Below are 19,162 nucleotides of genomic sequence, written 5' to 3' on the forward strand. Positions count from 1 at the left end.
TTTAAAAAATGTTTATTGTGTTGTTACACATAAGTGCATTAGGAATTATCTTCATATACGTGTGCGCACGCACACGCACGCACACACACACACACACACACACACACACACACACACCACTACAAGTATCTGTTGACACGCTCCTTAACATGGGTATTATGCTAGGGGAGCCTTTTAGCTAACTCCAAAATGTATTCTGCCACAGTCCTTTGCTGGGTTTTAGTTTTTTGGTGTGTGTTATTTGGTGGTGTGCGTCAGTGGTGGCTGCCGGTGCCATTACTGGTAATGAGTGTGGAGGCCTACTTTAGAAGGTTCAGGTATGTGAAGTCACCTGTAGAGCTAACTAATGGGCTGCCACTGACACGCGGCGGGACGCCAGGGGCGGCTTGCGCGCCGAGATAATGAACTGTAAATGTAAACTTCAGACCGTGTCCGCCTACACAGGAAGTTTGGCTAATTAATGGTCATGTAATGTGCAACGACGCAAAAGAGGAGAGACATCCGATGTGGCCCGTCCCCTACTCACCGCGTTATGGTTCCAACCGCGGTGCTGCGTGATTACTTCAAATCTAAATATATCAAATTGTTTGTCACACATTATTTTTGTACTGTATGTAGAGACATGGAAAAGACGTGGTCACACCGTGGGCTGTGTGCTAAACGTTCCTTTTCCATCATTTCCTGCCGGACGAGGAGCCACGTGCTTAAGGAAACCCCTCCAAAAATATCCTCAGGGGTTAGCGTTCGCTGCTGGCTCCGTTACGAGTTGGCGAGAATGGCAGAATACTTCATTTATTTTTTTTCATATTTTGGTGTGTGTTGCCCTAGGAGATAGAGGGGGCTCTTCAGCGGCGGGCTAACGGGTCGCCCGCTAGCCTCCAGAGTGGCCATTGTGCTTTGTCATTTTTTTTTTTACAGGTGACTCACATCACTATACTCGAGCACGCCGGAGCCCGGGCGCACTCGGAGATGCTCGCGGCATTCACAATGCCTGACGTTCAGCCCGGTGCAAACAAATCGCTTTAAAAGATCTGTTAAATCTATTTCAAGCTGTTATTGTGAGCCCCGCAAGAGTTGTTCAGATAAAGAGACTGAAGCAGGGTTAACATCAAAGCACTGGACAACTCTTGTGCACACTTTAGCAGGTGTGAGAGCCATCAACTTTATCAGTGGTCTTTTTTTTTCTTTCTTTTTTTTTTACAATACACCGTGCAAAAGGATTCACAAGGCAGAAACCGTTTCATTAAAACGGGTGTCGTTCGATAAATGGCTGCTTTACAGTGAGACGCTCACATGCTTCAGGACACAACGTACAGCGTGCATGATGTACGCGTGTACAGGAGGAGGAGCGACAGTCGTTAGTCAAAGAAGTCATCAGAGTCGTCGTCGTTGTTCTTGGCGTTGAAGGCTGGAGGACGCAGCGCCGCTTCGATGTCTGAGTTGCTGTCGTCTGAATGTCCCCAGACCGCTGTGCACGGAGAGAGTACGGAACAGCAACAACACATATTAGAACGGCTCTGGTGGGTTCTATTGTATCATCTGGGTCATTCCCTTTACTGATTGAAATGAAAGATAAGGATTTCATAATACACACACACCTGTATATGCTCATATTAGTAAGTAAGTATAAGTACCAGTTTAATAATTGTAACAGTAATTCAATGTAAGTAATGGTCTTGATTTAACAAAAAGTAATTAATTACATGAATAAATTGACAACTCATTTAGAGCCCAATGCATTAGCTATGTCATTTAAAGCAGATGGTTTGACTTTAACTCAATTGTAACGACAATTGTAACCAAATCTTTAAGACTGGGTTCTACCTATTTAGCAAATAATTCTCCCAAAACTAGTAATGGGGTCTAAAAACCTACAAAATGACTTAATTTAAAATCACAGACACATGCACATTGGACATTTTCATTTTCAAATCAAACCTTTTGATAGTCCAGGTTTGGTAGTGTTCATCTTTTTCCTAGAACACAAACATACACATTTAATGAAACCACCAATACACACATTCTCGTTAAACCTTGTGGCATCTCTCATAGTATTTCTCATACACACGGCTTAAAAAAATCTAACACACACAAATAACATGCACACACAACTGCATCATTTGGTGTGAAAGATGCACTTCCCGCTGCCCTGCAGACGCAGCATTGTGATTGACCGAGCCGAGACGGCCGCTGCTGCCACTTCCTTGACTCCTGTTGTAATCGCGCTGAAGGACTTCCACAAGGCCCTCTTTATATAGAAGTGGGCCAAAGACACGGGTTGCCAGGTTCCCATAGCATCGGCGATATCGCTATGTAAATGTGTGACCCCTGAAACGGCTTTGATCTAGCTCAATGCATATGCAATAAGGCCACCCCCCCCTTCCTCTTACATCTACTTTTTCAGGCCTGCTCTTTCATTTACATCATCACAGGGTCCATTCAAAGCCCAACAATATATCCTTATCCTTCCTCCCAGGTTAGCATAAACATCATCCATATGGCTCATTTGTTTGGACGTTTGTATTTATTTATTTCATAATACAAGGCGAGTACAAATGCTTTTATTAGCGATGGAAAGACAGGGGGGTGAGGGGGTGAGGGGGTGAGGGGGGGGGGCACTGCCTGCCACACAGATTTTAACAGATGAGCTCCAGTACAAACAATCATGTATTGTTTGCCTCCATCTACATCAATTCCAAACCCAAGACCCTCTTTGATAGTACCCCCCCTCCTCACCGAGTCTCTTGCGCCTGGCCAGGCCGACCTTGTGTGTGTGTGTGTGTGTCTGTGTGTGTCTGTGTGTGTGTGCGTAACTATATGCAACAGTATCCCCAGTAAATTACCCAGGCTATATTCCAATTGCTTTCTTGCAAACTATAGGTTGCTGCCACCATGAACCACTCGAGGCAGAATGAGACGGCGTGGGGCGCGGGGCGCGTTCATAACTGTGCACAGATTGCTTCGTGACACGTGACACCGTATAGACAAGGGAGTCATTGCAGGGTAACCTTGATGGTCCGTAGTCCCAACGGTCCCAAGTTTCCAACAGGATAACAAGATAATTCCTTCTTATATTTCAATGAGAAAGTAGAAAAAGCAAGAAAAATGTCAACAAGACAGCTTGCAAGAGAAGTGCTATCCTCCAAAAGCAGCAGTCTAGGATAAAAGGGTGCATTTTCAATTAACCAGCCATTCGGCTAAACATTAACCAGCTAGTTAGAGTGAGCCTCGCTGGCTGTGACATTGGATTATGTTTGCTGCAAAGTGCATTGATTAATGACTTGATTGATTACATGCTGGGTATACACATATTTATACATTTAAAAATGATCCTCATATTTTACCTCATTTACATTTACATTTAGCTCACATATGCAAGAGAATGCTTATTTGAGTTTGAGCTCCGGGCAGCGCAATGTATGACTACATAATTGCAGTGTTAGAGGTTTCATTAGAGCAGGTATGCAGGTGGATTTACATTAATAACCCTGGGTTTTTACATGGTAATGTCAGCCTCACTTATTTTTCCCTTGATCAAATCCTCAGAGTGACGTGACGCACAGGCTCTTCAGCTTATAAGTCTTTCAGCATGCAGCCTCGAATGAACAAAATGGACCCAGGTCACATGAATATAACCTTGGAGGTATCATTCATACTATAATCATGATACAAATGGTATACATGGCATTAACGGTATACACCTGTCATCATGTAACAAGAGACAGGCCATGTCAGCCTACAAAATGTCCATGCATGGACATGTTGAGAAATGTCCTTGTTGTGATGGCAGCATGAAGTTGGGGCCAAGGGCACCAGCCATTACCTTCTTGTATATTCACCACATTTAAAAGTTTTGGTAACAGGAGTAAAGAAGTTGTGCAAACACAGCGTCGGGGGAAGAATTGCGCACATTTTTATAACTGTTATGGCAAACATATCTCTGCGAATCCCCCGGAATAAAATAAATAAATACCGCGATATAATCCATACAATTACTTCTCTCGGTGGTCACAATAATAGCCGTTGAAGGGAGTAAATTGGGCATTTCTTTTCTCCAACTTCCCCCCGGGATGGGAATGGCCTATCAGCTGTTCCACTTGAGCGCTGGGATGGGGCTGATTTCAAGACGGGGCTATTACCACGAGAGCCCAATCTGGATGTGACCCCTCCAATCTAATATCCTGTTTCTATAAACATTTATGCCAGTTCATCTTCTGCTGAGTTTCCCTTAATTGAGGCAATGATCTGAATATGTAAGACTCGGCTGGCCCACTGTTTTCGCAGACTCCAACGGACAGGGGTGAACGTAATGTGAAAAATGATGCAAATTACAGCCCATTGTAATGCCTCCCCCCCCCCCCCCCCCCCTCCCTCATACACACACACACACCTTTTCACAGCGCCAGTTTCATTTCATCTCCTTTTTCTTTTTTGGGAGGGGGGGGGGGGGGGGGGTGGTAAATTGCTGGATATTGTTGTTTACTGTCATTTTAACAGTTTGAACAGAACTGTGTGCTGTGCATATCTGCATGCGAAACAGCAGTATTTCTAGGGTATGCTTTACATAAGGTACATTTTTCAGCCTCATCCGTGGCATTTTTCCACAGTTATTCAGATTGTTGCCTGATTCATCCCGTTATGTGGTAATGCAGGAGATGTGTTCTGGGTACCGCAGTACAGAGGTTCTGCAATCATTTACATATTTAAAGTCATAGTGGAGGATAGGCCGTTGCATGCGTGTGCCTGTATATCCAGGGAACATTGGTTGAATGTGCTATGAGTTAGGGTACGTATGCGGATGCTGTGATAACACACGGTAGCATAATACAGGCACTTGTCTGTTCAATGATTCCTTCAAGGCAGTAGTTTAAGCATGATTATTATTTGCCTATAAGTGCAGCCAGTTTTTAAAACTCATGCGAATGACCTTGCAAGCACAAGGACTAAGTCATCAGAAGTATGACTAAGAGTACGACTCAAACCTCATATTATTATACTAATTATATTATTACCACTACCATCACCATGCGGATTGTTAAATACAAGCTTTATATAGTCCACTTTTCCACATTAGTTTATATGCATTTACAGTGTTGTTTAATTAAGTTGATTCAAGCACAAGCCCTTTCAATGCTGATATTCAAACAATATATTTAATGCGTACATTAACCAATCCAACTCAAAGGTCATTCCCCTCAGAGTTGGTATTGAAATAGGTCTGGAGTCTGATGTTGCATTATATTGAACACACACCCGACACGAGAAGAGCTACACTACATGAAGTATCATCCCTTCAAACCTCGTCTTAAAGCACACCTTGCAGGTCTGACTGGATTTCCTCTGGTCCCACTCCTCACCACCGAGCCAACATGGGATTCAGTCTGAGCAGCGAATGCTTACCCAGCATTTTAGTCCTGCCACGTCGACACAGATGCATAGTTCAAAGTCGGTGCAATGCTTTTATTTACCCTGTCGTTTTTATTTCATCTCCCTGCCACCCACACGCAAAATGCTAATAGCACAATGGCTCTCTGGCTCTGCGGCGCTTGTCTAAAGGCACAGGGAGCTCCATCACCTCACCGGTCCCCATCAACTCCTACTGCTGCCCTGCTGCGACCCGACAGAAGCACTGCTCCGGCTGGTCTCCAAACAGGCCTGAATGGCTCTGGGGTGGAGCCCGCAGAGCAGCAGGGAGGGAGGGAGGGAGGGAGGAAGGGGGAGGGCCAACACACAGTGTGAGGCAGCCAGGAGGAGCCCGGGGAGACCCTCTTTAACATGTGAGTGCCCTCTGCTGGCTGTAAGGCGGTACTGCAGCTCAGAGCCAGCCAGGCCAAAAAGGGAATGGCTTTAAAAAGGGAAGGCAGGTTTTCTGGACTGGAGGAGGCTACTGACCGGGATAGAGGTAGTGCACGGTGAGTCCTACCATGTCCTACCAGATTGTCAATCAAATGTAGTGGAACAGGAGGAGGTATCACTATTGTGAAACATATATCAACATAGCGGTAGTCATATATGCCCTCATATAATGTGGTGCATTATTTAATTCCATGCTCCCTATAGGATAAACGTAGATCAGTGATGCCTGACTGTGGTAGACTGGAGTAATCCAGAGCCTGACAGTGACCTCCTCTGGCAGGATCCTATAAATTCTGCCTACATTTCTGGAGTCAATCTCTGCTACTTTGACTCTTATAGATCATGCATTTACAGGCCTTACTGCAGAACATCCACTAATTATATCATACTATCATACTTATATCATACGTTTATCATACATAATAGATTCACCATTTCAAAACATAGGGAACCTTACATTGTTTAAATTCTCACCATGAGGCACAACAAGGACTTCCCATGCAAGTGTGTTGCAGCAATCACTTTTTGTTTGGTTGTTGTTGTAAACATCAGTGTGGGCTGTGCTAGGCCCTCTCCCTCTCTTTCACTCTTTGTCCTGCACTGTCTCTCTGTCTCCCTCTATCTCTTGCTTTCGTTCTCTGTTGTGCTCACATCACTCCATCCTTGCTGAAACCCCCTCCTCCGCCCCCTCTCGCTCTCTGCCTAATACCTCGGTCCCTCCTACTGGCCAGCTGAAAGAATGCAACACACTTCAGCCCAAGTGTGTTGCATTTTGTGCCCCCCCCCCCTCCCTGCCCAATGTGAGATGGTAGAGCGAGAGAGAGAGAGAGAGAAAGAGGGTGGTGGATATAGTGGCGGTTTATATGCAGGGTTGGGCTCCAGTACTGAGTATGACTTGTCACTTGTCTGGGAGCGACAGAGGGCCACATGGCCCTGAGACCACGTCCTGTTGCTAATAAAGTTACGATTGTTCAGTCAAGGGCTCGTCAAGGCCCACCCGAAAAAACAAGTTAAAAAGAGAAGAAATTCTATGTTTGTGTGCAATTTGAAATGCGGGCACATGCGCAGTTCGCCCCGTTGTCGGGCCAGAGAAAACCCCCAAAAGATCCCCCCCCCCCCCCCCCGCCCCCAGCCCCCCAAAAAAGACACAATTTAACAGAATTGAAAAAAAGGAAAATAATGGCACAAGAAAGGCGTGCCGTATGAAATGCCTACAGTATAAAAGGCGCACAATGGCGCTTTGCGCAGGAGGAAGCGGTGGCATGCACCCGCTTACAAAGGGGGTGGGGGGGGGGGGGGGGGGGGGGTGGGGGGGTGGAGAAGGGGGGGGAGGGAGGGAGGGAGGGAGGGAGGGTGAGGGGGGTGTAGAAAGGGTGGGGGGAACAAGTGGTCTTTACATGGAGTGCAGCTGCTTATTAAGACTCGCTCCGTCGTGCGTTATTCCTTTCATCCCCACTCAGCCACAAAGTGATTTTGTTTGCTGCTCGCAAAAGGCAGCGAGACATTTCTAATGGACGCATCCTCTGCGGATGTTGCCCGGGACACCGCCTGCATTACATCCCCCGTTACCCGGAACACAATCGAAAAAACTTGTTTTATTAAAATGATCCGGCATGATTATTAATATTTAAGTGTGTGAGAAAGAAAGACGGGTAGGGGAGAGGGGGGAGGGAGGGTGAGAAACAAAGACGAGCGAGAAACAAGGGAATATGAAAGACTATACGATCCTCTCTCTCCCCAAGGCCATAATGGAGAAATGAGCACATATAAATGTGTTAAGAGTATCTCTTTGCATCTTGTATAGACTGCATGTATTTAATCTGTAAAGCTTATTAAAACCCCTCGTCATTGCTATGCAAAGCAGCGCCCCGCGCTTTTCTCTCGCCTTTCAGCCGAGTGCAGTGTTTGGCCACTGGGATTGTCCCCCCCCCCTGTCCCCCGCCTCCCCCCGCCTCTCATTCTGCATTCATAACATGCAACATTTGCACAATGTATCTCTCAAAGACCCCTGAATAGAGGGCCTTAATACTCATGTAAACAACTGCAAACCAATTACTTAATGAATCAAGCCCACACATAATGAGGAGACACACAAAGGGCTATAAATGCATTTTTTGCACCAAAGCCTCTGCTTTAAACTACAATCCCCGGGGCTGTAGTCTCTGGGCTTAACGGGCAAAATCATAATTATTGTCTAAGACAACACAGAGGAAGACATTTTTCTTGTGTTTGGGAGTCCGGCTCCTTTCCCCTTTTTCGTTTGATGTCACTCATCAGCTCACTGACGAAATACTGCAAATAATTAACAGGCGGGCCAGGAGAGAGGGGGCGAGCAAACAGCAAGCAAGGATTGGCCAGTGATTGAGAGAGAGAGGGGTAGAGAGAGTGAGAGTGAGAGAGAGAGAGAGAGAGAGAGAGAGAGAGAGAGAGAGAGCTAGAGTTAGAGAGGGTTAAAGAGAGTGAGAGAGCGGGAGAGAGACAGAGAGAGAGCTAGAGAGGGTTAGCGCGAGGGTTAGAGGGATAGAGAGAGTAGGCGATAGTGAGGGAGCGAGCAAGGGCCAGCCATGCCACAGCGTTCAGCTTCTGCTCGAGTGCAGGGCTTGCAGACCACTTGTGGCAGCAACACAGCGATAAAGAAGAGCCTGTGGTCGCTTGAACAAAAGACACCAGCAGAAGTTAAAGGAAGAAGAAGAAAGAAAAAGACGAGGAGCATATCACCGTATGAGCCCGGGGATACAGTGGCCGACATGGCGATGTCCCTTTCCTTTGGTGTATCGTGGCCTTTAGTGTGTTGTGTCCTTAAGAGTTCAGTGTCAAACATGCCTAACTCACTCCTTAGCACCGCCCCCCCCCCGCCCCGCTCCCCTATCCAGTCTCATGTGTGCCCCCAACCCGCTCACCTCCAGGTTTCCATGCCATCCTGTGCTTTGGTTTTGTGGGGTTTCTTGGTGTCTTCGTGAAGGCTTTCTGTCTCTATTGTGTCACCTAAGCTGTGGCCCGTCGCGTCTCCCCTCATCACCCCTAATGATGGGCACGACCAGGGGCGCCGTCGCAGAGAGAGAGAGAGAGAGCGGCTCTCTGCAAAATTGGCTCATGTTTATTAAAGAGGGGCAGTCATCGTGGGGGGGGGGGGGGGGGGGGCGGGGGGATGGCAACCATCGTCAGCGGCAACGAGTGCGACAATGGATGGGGGGCCCATTATGCCCTTTTCCCTGGGTCTAATAGGCGGACGGGAGGGATGTGGCCCAGGCCCGGCTGAGGGGGGTAGGGGGTGGGGGGGGGGGGGTAAAGGGGGAGTACGCGGACCCCTCGTGTCAGCATGGTGCCTGGTAATCAGGTGAAATCAGAGAAGATTATTCCTCATAACGTTTACCCACCCATTACCGGGGTTTCAAACGGTCTCCTGGCTGAAGAGGCGCTCCCAGGACCAAACATGCAATTGGAAATTTGATGAAGTCGTCGTGTTGATATTCAAATGTGAGGTGAGAGAGAGCGAGAGAGTGGGAGAGAGAGGGGGAAAGCGGGAGAGAGGGAGAGATAGGGAGAAAGCGGGAGAGAGGGAGAGATAGGGAGAAAGCGGGAGAGAGGGGGGAGAGAGAGAGAGATGGGGAGAGAGGGGGAGAGAGAGGGAGACGGGGAGAGAGGGAGAGAGGGGGAGAGAGAGAAGACACGGGGAGAGGGGCAGAGAGAGGGAGAGAGGGCGAGAGGGGGGGAGACAGAGAGAGAGAAAGAGAGAGAGAGAGCGAGAGAGAGTGAGAGATAGAGGGCGAGAGATAGAGGGCGAGAGAGAGAGAGAGAGAGAGAGAGAGGGAATGGCGGTTGTCAGTGTTAAGATCTGGGGTCTCTGCACAGCCACTCGGGGGCTTTGATTTGAGCGTCCTAAATGTGGCTCAAGAATGCCCCCAAAAAATGATTTGCCCCCTTCACTACTTGAGGTTTATTATTTTTTTCCACACATCTCTTCTGTTTATTCATCGTGCACCGTGTCAGGGTCGAGTCTCAGAGCACACCGGCGTCCTCCATTGTAAATCATAAAAAATGTAAGCCCCATTGTGAGGGTCCCAGAAATATTAATAACAAATAGCACGAGAGAGAGAGAGAGAGAGAGAGAGAGAGAGAGAGAGAGAGAGAGAGAGAGATGGGGGGGGCTTTGGGGTAGAGGGGGGTGGGTGGTGGTGGGTGGTAGGGGGTGGGGGGGTCGGGGGGGGTGCCTTTGTCTTTGTTCACCAGGTAATGGGGAGCACCCCTTGATCTGATGTAAATGAACAGGGAATTACGTGCCATGCAAATGTACATTAGCCACTTTGGTGCCTGGTGGCCGGCCAGAATAATAACAGTGTTCTTACCAGGGGTAAGGGTCTTGATGTGACGAGGGCTTTGCCCACCCAGGGTCCTCTTCAACGCCGCCGTTTGTTCCTTAAAAGAGCAAACGCGGCCGGATGAAAAACAAAACCCCCCAAAAAAACACAACGGGTTGCGTTGACATCACGGACCCCTGCGGTGAAACCCCGTCACAGCTTGCTCTTGCCCGGGAATCACCAGACAGTGTGCTGACCCCGTATGTTGTTGTTTTTTTTAATGCGGTTGAGATTTGTTTTACTTTGGTGGGGGCGGTGTGGGAACATAAGGCCAATGTTGACCCATGGTTAGGCTCTGGTGTTTAACTACGCGTGATCGGACCTCTTCACCTACCTGGAAGTGCATTGTCCTCTCCCCCCTCCTCCTCCTCCTCCTCCTCATCCTCCACCTCTCCAGAAGCCGGCAGCCACTTCTGCGCTGCGGATTGTTTAAGCAGCTGATACGCTCTTGTCTCTTTTCATAAGGTACACACAGAAGCAGGCAGACACACACACACACACACACACACACACACACACACGCACAAACACGTCATGTCAAATATTTGCTCAGAGCCCAGGTTTCCAACTTTCAGAGCTTTCTGTTTGAAGAGACAACACGCTTCATTTGGCGCCTTTGGCTTTTCCAGCGCTGACCTGGGTGGCTGGAGAGGGGAAGAAGGTGCGACATGGTGGCGGTGGAGCTAAGCTGTTGATTCAAGCCCTCAGTGTTTATATCAGCAGTTTCCACGAGACTGGCCAATCACCTCCGTGCATTATACGGCACTACAGCTCCTGCCAGGAAGGGGCTTGGGATTGATTTGGGGTTTTGAAAACACTCTTAACTGCTGCCCCGCCGAGCACAACGTTAGAGCAGGTGTCGTATTTGAGGAGCGCATGCGGACGCCAGCGCGGGCTAAACAATCAACACCGAGGGGGCCAACGCAGACGCTAATCAAAGTAGCCATGTGACGAGGCGATGGGCCGGATGATGTGGATTCAACTGGTACATTCTGGAACATCTTTTAACAAATTTGGAGTATATTTAAACCACTAAACGTACTTTAAAACACATAACGTCCGGTGGAATTATGCAATTATGTAACACAAGCTATACATACCTATATGTATCATTATTAATGTGGCCCTGAACACTGATGTTTACATTGCACGTTTGCGTGTGATTGTAGTTTGACCCGCACACGCATCAATCGACTATTGTAGTTATTTTTTGGCTTTCAAGCTGCTTTCATTTAAAGCAGGCGAGGCAAGGATAAAACACAAACGGCTGGATTTCCAGGTAGAAATTAATTTGCGGGATAACAGTCCGTCCTAAGATCGAAGGCTTGATGACAACTGAAGATCTACACACGGCACGAGTCGGGGACGCTGGCCGCAGCTTCAGTCCCCTGTCCCTTTTATTTTTGGGAGGGGGGGTGAGGGGATTAATTACAGCGATAGGAAGCTGGCTTCATTTGTTCGCCCCACACACCTTGGGATGCGCGTGTAGTCGACATGAAACGCGCAGCAGGAAATCTGACGGCTGAAGTCAACTATGGGAAGAGGGGGGGGGGGGGGGGGCGTGGGGGGGTGGGGGGTGCGTGGGGGGGGGGGTTCAGCGTGCCTTCATATCTAGGGCCGTTTCATGTCCAGCATCGCCCCGGACATTGTTTGGTCAATAATGAGAACCGCCGACAGATCTCGGGCACCCGCGGCCCCCTGGTGTTCTGACAATTAAAGTGGGGACACATTATGCCGGGGGGAGACCTGCTCGTCATCCCTTTTTCTCCACAATGTCTCAAAATAATAATAATATGTGGACTGCGGAAATAGATTTTTTTCCCCTCCTCTGAGAGATAATTAGCGGGAGCCGCGGTGGCGCTCTCAGGTGGGACTTTGACCCCCGGATTCACCTTGATAATCCTTCCTTGGGTTTAAAAATGAATCAAAAGGGGGTGGTGGGCGTGTGTGTGTGTGCGTGTGTGTGTGTGTGTGTGTGTGTGGGGCGGGGGAGGGATACCATTATTCACAGCAGTGCGAGAAGCAAACAAAACCACACAACGCAGACTGAATACCTCCGGGGGGAAACCAGGCGCTGCCTTTTTACCTCTAATAGGAATACTTTCAACTGGGCTTTCGTCCGGGCTGTCCTCTCCTCCACTTTGTAGTGCTGCAAGGAGAGAGAGAGAGAGAGAGAGAGAGAGAGAGAGAGAGAGAGAGAGAGAGAGAGAGAGAGAGAGAGAGAGAGAGAGAGACCGTCCACAGTGAGGAGCAGAGCCAGGGAGGTGGGTGGCGGGGACACAGAGTGAGGGGGCAAGGGCTGAGGGGGGACTCATTTCCCCCCGTTGGCTCTGAATAGAGTCCAGCGAACACTCTGGGGCTTCATGGAACACCATTAAGAGAGAGACAGAGGAAAAGCGTCTATACTGAAATTGTTTTTTTCTTCCTCAGTGAATTAGTAAAAAAAAATATGAAGGAAAGTTGAATTGCTGGGCGGAAAAAGGCCTCTTAAAAGTGGCAGTGGTTTAAATATGTTCAGACGACCGGTCTTTCTCCATATCGCACAATTTATAATCATGTTAGAGGGGAGGGAGATAAAGATGCTAGCAAATTGTTATTATTGGTGTAATAGAGCTATTGACAACTCTTGGTTTATAATCGTAATAATGATAATGCTGGAATCTAATGTGACTCCATACAAAACCAGAGAACGGTATTGCTAAATGGCACACAATGTGTCACCAATATAAGAGATTGTAAGCTTATGAGAATAAGGCCCCACTTTGTCCCATTCTATACAACCAATCTATGAAACCCAGCAACCCCCCAGACATCTGACAACAGCCTTCAGTGACCTTGTGCCCCCGGGTCTTGTGGCCGTCTGGACGTCCGTGCCTCCTCCAGTTTCCGACTATGCGACGAGGAAGAATCACTCCTCCGCTCCTCCTCCTCCTCTTCCTCCTGCTGCTGCTGCTGCTCTTCCTCCTTGGCGCACTCCTCTCTGGACCGGGACAGAAGTGTCCTCAGCAGCACTTTGGCCTGCGCAGAGCACAAATTAAAAGCAGCTCTCTTAATTGCCTTCCCGTTCTGGAGGGTAGCGTCAAATTGAAGCGCCGCCAATTAGCCAAGTCATTCCCCCCTCCCCCCTCGCTCTGGCTGGTGGTGCCACTGAAGCCCTCCCTGCCCAACCCCTGGCAAGGGGAATAATATAACTTCAAGCTCTCGCTTTCCCCACCCCCCCCTCTCTCTCTCTCTCTCTTATTCAGTCTCCTGTTTAACTACAAAAAGATTATTATTCCATCCTCTCACACTTTCCACTTCCACTTCCTCTGCCTCTCTTTCTGTCTCCCCCTCCTCTTGTGATCCATAAGCTTATTGAAGCGCCTACAGAATGCAATCAGCCTGGCGTTAATGTGCAACACCTTCCAGAGATCTCCTCATCCCTCGGCTGAGGGGATTGAGACAAACGGCTCCCCTTTTCTCGTCCTCCCTCCCCCCCTCTCCAGCTCATCGTCTCTTCTCCTAGCTGGTGCTGTGTTGTTGTTGTTGTTGTTGTATCTCTGGGGGAGACAAGGAGCGGTTGTGTGTGACATGAGGAGCAGGGAGGTGCTGCTTGCCCATTATGCCCACTTTCTATCCCTCCCCCCGCTTTCTCTCCCCCTCTCTCTCTTCTACTTTCTCACTCCTACATATCAAAACCCCAGGCATCAACATCATCAAAGAATGCCTCTCAGTCTCAGACGGTCATTAGCAACTTTTTGGATTTTAATGAGCGCCAATATGAAGGGGACTGATCAGGAGGGGTCTTTGATGGCGAACAAACTTTGTGAGCACAGTGTGACACACTGTTCAACCGTGGTACCAAACTGACACTGGGTGCCATTTCTTTTTTTCTAAGTAGGAGGAGAGGAGGAGGAATCGACGCAAAAAGCCCCGATCTCGCCACTTCCCTCTGATGTTGCGTAATACAAAATAAATACCTTATATATCAATACCTATATTGGTCTTGATCATAGGGGGGGCCTTGAGGACACTGGATCAACCCACTGCATTTTAAAATATCAACGGACACAACTGGTAACACTTGGATATTCAAAGGGCGTCTTTGAGAGTGTGTGCGTGTGTGTCTGTGCCTGCCCCCCTTCGCCAGAGTGGCCAGGCGGCGAGAAGAGACGTGAACGGAATGTTTTGCATGCTCTTGCTGGTAAAGAGTAAGTAGAGAGAGAGTTAGAGAGAGAGAGAGAGAGAGAGAGAGAGAGAGAGAGAGAGAGAGAGAGAGAGAGAGAGAGAGAGAGAGAAAGAGTAAGGAGAGAGAGCGAGAGAGAGAAAGTGAGAAAGAATGAGAGGGGTAGCCAGAGAGAGAGAGGTAGCCAGAGAGAGGTATATCTAAAGAGAGAGAGATAGTGAGTATCTAGAGATAGTCAGAGAGTTTGCTTAGGCTTTTGCACTTCGATGCGATGATGGAGATTGCGGCGCCCTCTCCTCCTTCGTCAGCTCATATTTTCAAGAGCCTCTACAGTCCCTCCTCTCACTCGCACAGGGAAACTGCTTCTGCACACCTTCCCCGCCGCGGAGAGACCGGTTTCTCATGAATAAACAAAATGCCCGACAGAAACCGCTCCGACATTGTTGATCATTAACATTCAAAATGACATAACCCCCCCCCCCCCCCCAGCCAATAGTCATCTAAAGGATTATGCATTAAGCAGACGCCGTGCTCAGAGCGAAAGCAGAGGGCTCCTAGCATCATCTTTGTGCTTGGCCGTGCTAACATTCCCCATGATTTCCTTTCGGGTTTAATTGTCCGTTAACCGACCACAGGGTCAATGAGCAGGGGGACATCAAAAGGCTGTGTGTTGTGGAAGAGAAGCATTGAATGGGAGATAGGCGACAGCATGGCATACTGCCTAATAACCTGTTAAAGGCCCGACATGCTGCTTATTTGGGGGATTTTTCAGGGGGATCCGGCTTTCCCTTTGGTTCTGGGTCAACGTGCGCCGCAATCTGAAGAGCAGGCGTCCAACACCTGACACCCTATAATGGCTCAGGTAAAAGCACCCACAGGCCAGTCTTGAGTTAACAACACCCAAAATGATGCGTTGAGTGTGAGTGGGTATGGTTTGTTATGTGTCCGTTGTGACTGTGTGTGTGTCTGTTGTAGGTGTTTGTGTGCGTGGGCGGGTGCTTTGTGAGTTTTGTTGTGTGCCTGTATTTTGAGTGCTAATGGTATACGAGTGAGTGATTGCATGTCAGTGTGTGTATTTGTGTACGTGGGTATTTGTGTTCGGTGTGTACGTGTGTGTGTGTTCATGCATGTGTGTTTGTGCATGTGTGCGTGTGTGTGTGTGTGTGCATGCGTGCGTGTGTGTGTTCATGCATGTGTGTGTGTGTGTGTGTGTGTGTGTGTGTGTGTGTGTGTGTGTGTGTGTGTGTGTGTGTGTGCACACATGTGTACGTGTGTGTGCATGTGAGTGTGTGCATGGGTTAGTGTGTGGGTGTGTGTGTGTGTGCATGCACACATGTGTGTGTGTGTGTGTGTGTGTGTTCATGCATGTGTACACGAGTGTGCGTGCACGTGCATGCGTTTGCATGTGTGTGTGTGTGTGTGTGCGTGTGCTGCTGCTGCTGCTGCTGCTGCTACCTGGTGGCCGTAGGTGGCATGGCGAGGCAGCAGCAGCGGTGTGAAGAGCTGCAGCAGGCGCTCGGTGCCGATGACGCGGCTCTCCTTCAGCAGAAGGGCGTGCTTGAACCAGCGATCCCACAGCCCGGCGCCGTCGGGGGGGAGGCTGGAGCTGCGGCGGTGGCGGGTAGCAGGGTGGGAGGGGGGGGGGGAGACCCATGGAACACCGAGAGAGAGACCCAGAGAGAAAGACCAGAAACAGGAAGAGAGACAGAGAGGGTTTCTCATTAGATACACAACGTCGGGAGATCAAACACAGCCACGCACGTGCGAGCGCACGCGCACACGCACACGCACACACACTGCAGGCAAGCAGAAACACACACAGGCGCATTTTGTTTTGAAAAAACAAATTGGTCTGCTTTTTAATCAGTAAACACATTAAATAAGAATAATTGTATTTCCTCAAAAGGCTGTTTTATTATACCCTTTCAACACAGCAGACTATGAAGTCCAGTGGACAAAAATATATATAAACCCCTCCATAATAAGTCTAAAGATGTGCACAAGCCAAAAAGGTATCTCTGCAGAAAAGAAGGGATTTAGCTGGCCTCTGCTGAATGCATTTTATTGGATTTGAGTGCATGTAATGCCCGAAAGGTCTCGCTCTGGGAATCAATAAGGCGGCCGAGCGGAGCGTGGCCGCTAGCACGCCTCCTCATTACCCAAACGCACTAGGGAGTCACAGATAGGGCCTTTTAATTTACCCATGACCTTCCCCTGTCCAGTGCAGCCGTGACCTCCATGCAGGCTGTTGGCCACAGGAAGAGGAGGAGTGCATCAAATGGCCGTGTTAACAAACCCAGCTGTCTGAGGCACCCTTAGAGAACGCCCCGGTCCGGGCGCCCTCTGTCAAACTGCTTTGTAAAAAAAAAAAAAGAATACTAGAAAAAAAAGCAGCATTCTCTAGAATAAACTGTGAGAATTTTTTTTTGATTCAGCCTAAAATGTGTTTGCTTTTTTTTTGTGACAGTTTGAAAAGGAGAAAAAGGTCTCTTGAACTCTCGCACTTTTTTGTAGCAGCTAATAGCTGGGCTGTGAATCATTCTATTATGGTGCACATTCATTATGGGGCAGCGGGAGAGTGATGTCACCATTCTACACACACACACACACACACACACACACACACACTGTGTCGCACACTCACACTCACATAAACGCGGGGTTCTCTCTCTTGCTGGTCCTACATCAAAAGCTGAGGGTTGGCGATAGAGGACTAGAGTGCGCTGAAGTCGTGACACACGATAACTCTGCCACCTTGGAAAATTGCTTTTTTTTTCCTCATTAAACTCCTCTATCTAAAATTTAAATAATAATCAAATTAATATAGCTATCCTTTTCACAATCTCCTAATCTTGAATTGTCACACACACACACACACACACACACACACACACACACACACACACACACACACACACACACACACACACACACACACACACACACACACGTCTTAACCCTCATGACAACCACACACCTCATGACCACAGGACATGAACGTGCAAGGTGTAAACAAAACACAAAACACAATAGACCAAAAAATATTTATGTATCTTTACTATGCATCTTTCGTCATGCATCCATGTTCCCCCCCCCCGCTGCCCCAGACCCCGGGACACTGCACCTGATGTCCTGTGGCTGAGGGCTGCCCTTCTGGCCCTCCACCAGGTCCCAGGGCAGCAGGCAGCCCCTCTCCGTGCTCCAGCACAACCTTTGGAGCTCGCGAAGGACAACTGCGCTGCATGCTTCCAGGTCCGCGTCGCTCACGCTCAGCGCTCCTCTGTTACAGAGGCTGACCGACAGACACACACACACACACACACACACACACACACATAGTGAGACAGATAGTGCCATGTGGATTGCTAGGCTAAGAGCCTGGGCTAAAGGACCCTCTCTCACTCTCTCTCTCTCTCTAACACACATAAAACACACACACACACACACACCCATGTGCAAGCATTCACAAATGTACTCACGTAAACTTGCGTTTAGGCATGTCCACATGCTTCAGGTTTATAGGAATACATTATTATTATTATTATTATATATATTACATTACGCTCACCCAACAAATGATATCAAAGTCCTCGTCAGTAATGTACATAATAAGTATAGGATGTTCATCTTTATGCCACTTAACATGCTGGCATTTACAGGTTTGGCAATGACTAATTATTTATTGTTCATATATATATGTATATACACATATAATTAGCTGAAGAGAAGACGAGAGAAGGAAAGACACACATTTCAGCGGCGCTGCATTCATCCTCAGACACTTTGTGAGCAGAGATCCAATTATGGTTAATGAACGACAGTCAAAAAGATAAAAGCGCCGATGTCCTACCCCATCCTTCGTGGTGCTAACATTACATCGCCCTACCAGGACAATGGCGCCGCAGAGACTGCACACTAAACCCCCTCGGAGACCAAGTGTGTATTTGTTGTGCGTGTGTGTGTGTGTGTGTGTATGTGTGTGTCTCGTTGCTATCAGTGTTGAGTGAGGACACTTCATTTAAAGTGAGAGCCCTCCACACCGAGGGTAATACATATCCCTCTGCGTGAGTGAGATTGGCTCGATGACCACTGCTGCACCGTAAAACAATCAGCGGGGAAAAATAACAACATGAAGGGGAACGAAGAACTAATATTAAAAAACAATGCATGTTATCAAAATATCCACACAAAGGGGCAAGGACGTGACAGTGGACGGAACATCTACACGTTGACACTGACAATTTATTTTGGGAAAATATGCACCTGATGATGGTGTCGAGTTTGCTGTCCTCAATCAAAGAGGCCAGGTAGGCATCGGTGTGTCGGTCCCGGAGGCGTCCTTCGATGCACTCCAGCAGATAATAGAGTCCTTCACGGGTGAGTCTGAAAGAGCATTACGCATTAAGAGTGCTGAAAGGAAATTATACAAAAAAAAAAAAGGAAAAGAGGTTATTTTATCAATATTCCAACTATTTGTAAAAGGGAGGATGCGTTTGATCAAAACTTGTGCGATCCATTTTTTTCCTTTTTTCCATTGAAACCCTCTTTAGGCGATTCCTTGAAGTTCTCAAGGCCTGCCGGAGGAATGCGGTGGTTAGAGTGCCGGTGCCACAGTTGGGGCCTTCGACTATTCAAATATCTATTGATGCCGCTGGAATGACGCTTGTACTTGCAAGGTCCACATGAAAAGATGAATGTTTTGAGTTCAATTTAACAGCTGGTACAATTTGTTGAAAAGGAGTCCCACTGCCACGACTACTACTACTACTACTACAGGAAAAAC

At 48.1% G+C, this 19,162-nt stretch overlaps 1 protein-coding gene across 1 annotated transcript in view; it reads right to left on the reverse strand.

The window, feature by feature from the left end:
- Window positions 1–1,358: 1,358 nt before the first annotated feature.
- kiz (kizuna centrosomal protein) overlaps window positions 1,359–19,162 on the reverse strand; it is a gene marked incomplete at both ends in the record, with an annotated part of 27,242 nt that continues 9,438 nt past the window's right edge. The window contains 7 exons of the mRNA XM_084481705.1: window positions 1,359–1,468; window positions 10,549–10,668; window positions 12,301–12,363; window positions 13,049–13,232; window positions 15,835–15,985; window positions 17,504–17,671; window positions 18,643–18,762. Coding sequence (XP_084337831.1) covers window positions 1,359–1,468; window positions 10,549–10,668; window positions 12,301–12,363; window positions 13,049–13,232; window positions 15,835–15,985; window positions 17,504–17,671; window positions 18,643–18,762 — 916 coding nt within the window. The remainder of the gene's footprint in view (window positions 1,469–10,548; window positions 10,669–12,300; window positions 12,364–13,048; window positions 13,233–15,834; window positions 15,986–17,503; window positions 17,672–18,642; window positions 18,763–19,162) is intronic.

Source organism: Micromesistius poutassou (genome assembly GCF_964030765.1).
Source record: "Micromesistius poutassou genome assembly, chromosome: 17".
NCBI classification, from domain to species: domain Eukaryota; kingdom Metazoa; phylum Chordata; class Actinopteri; order Gadiformes; family Gadidae; genus Micromesistius; species Micromesistius poutassou.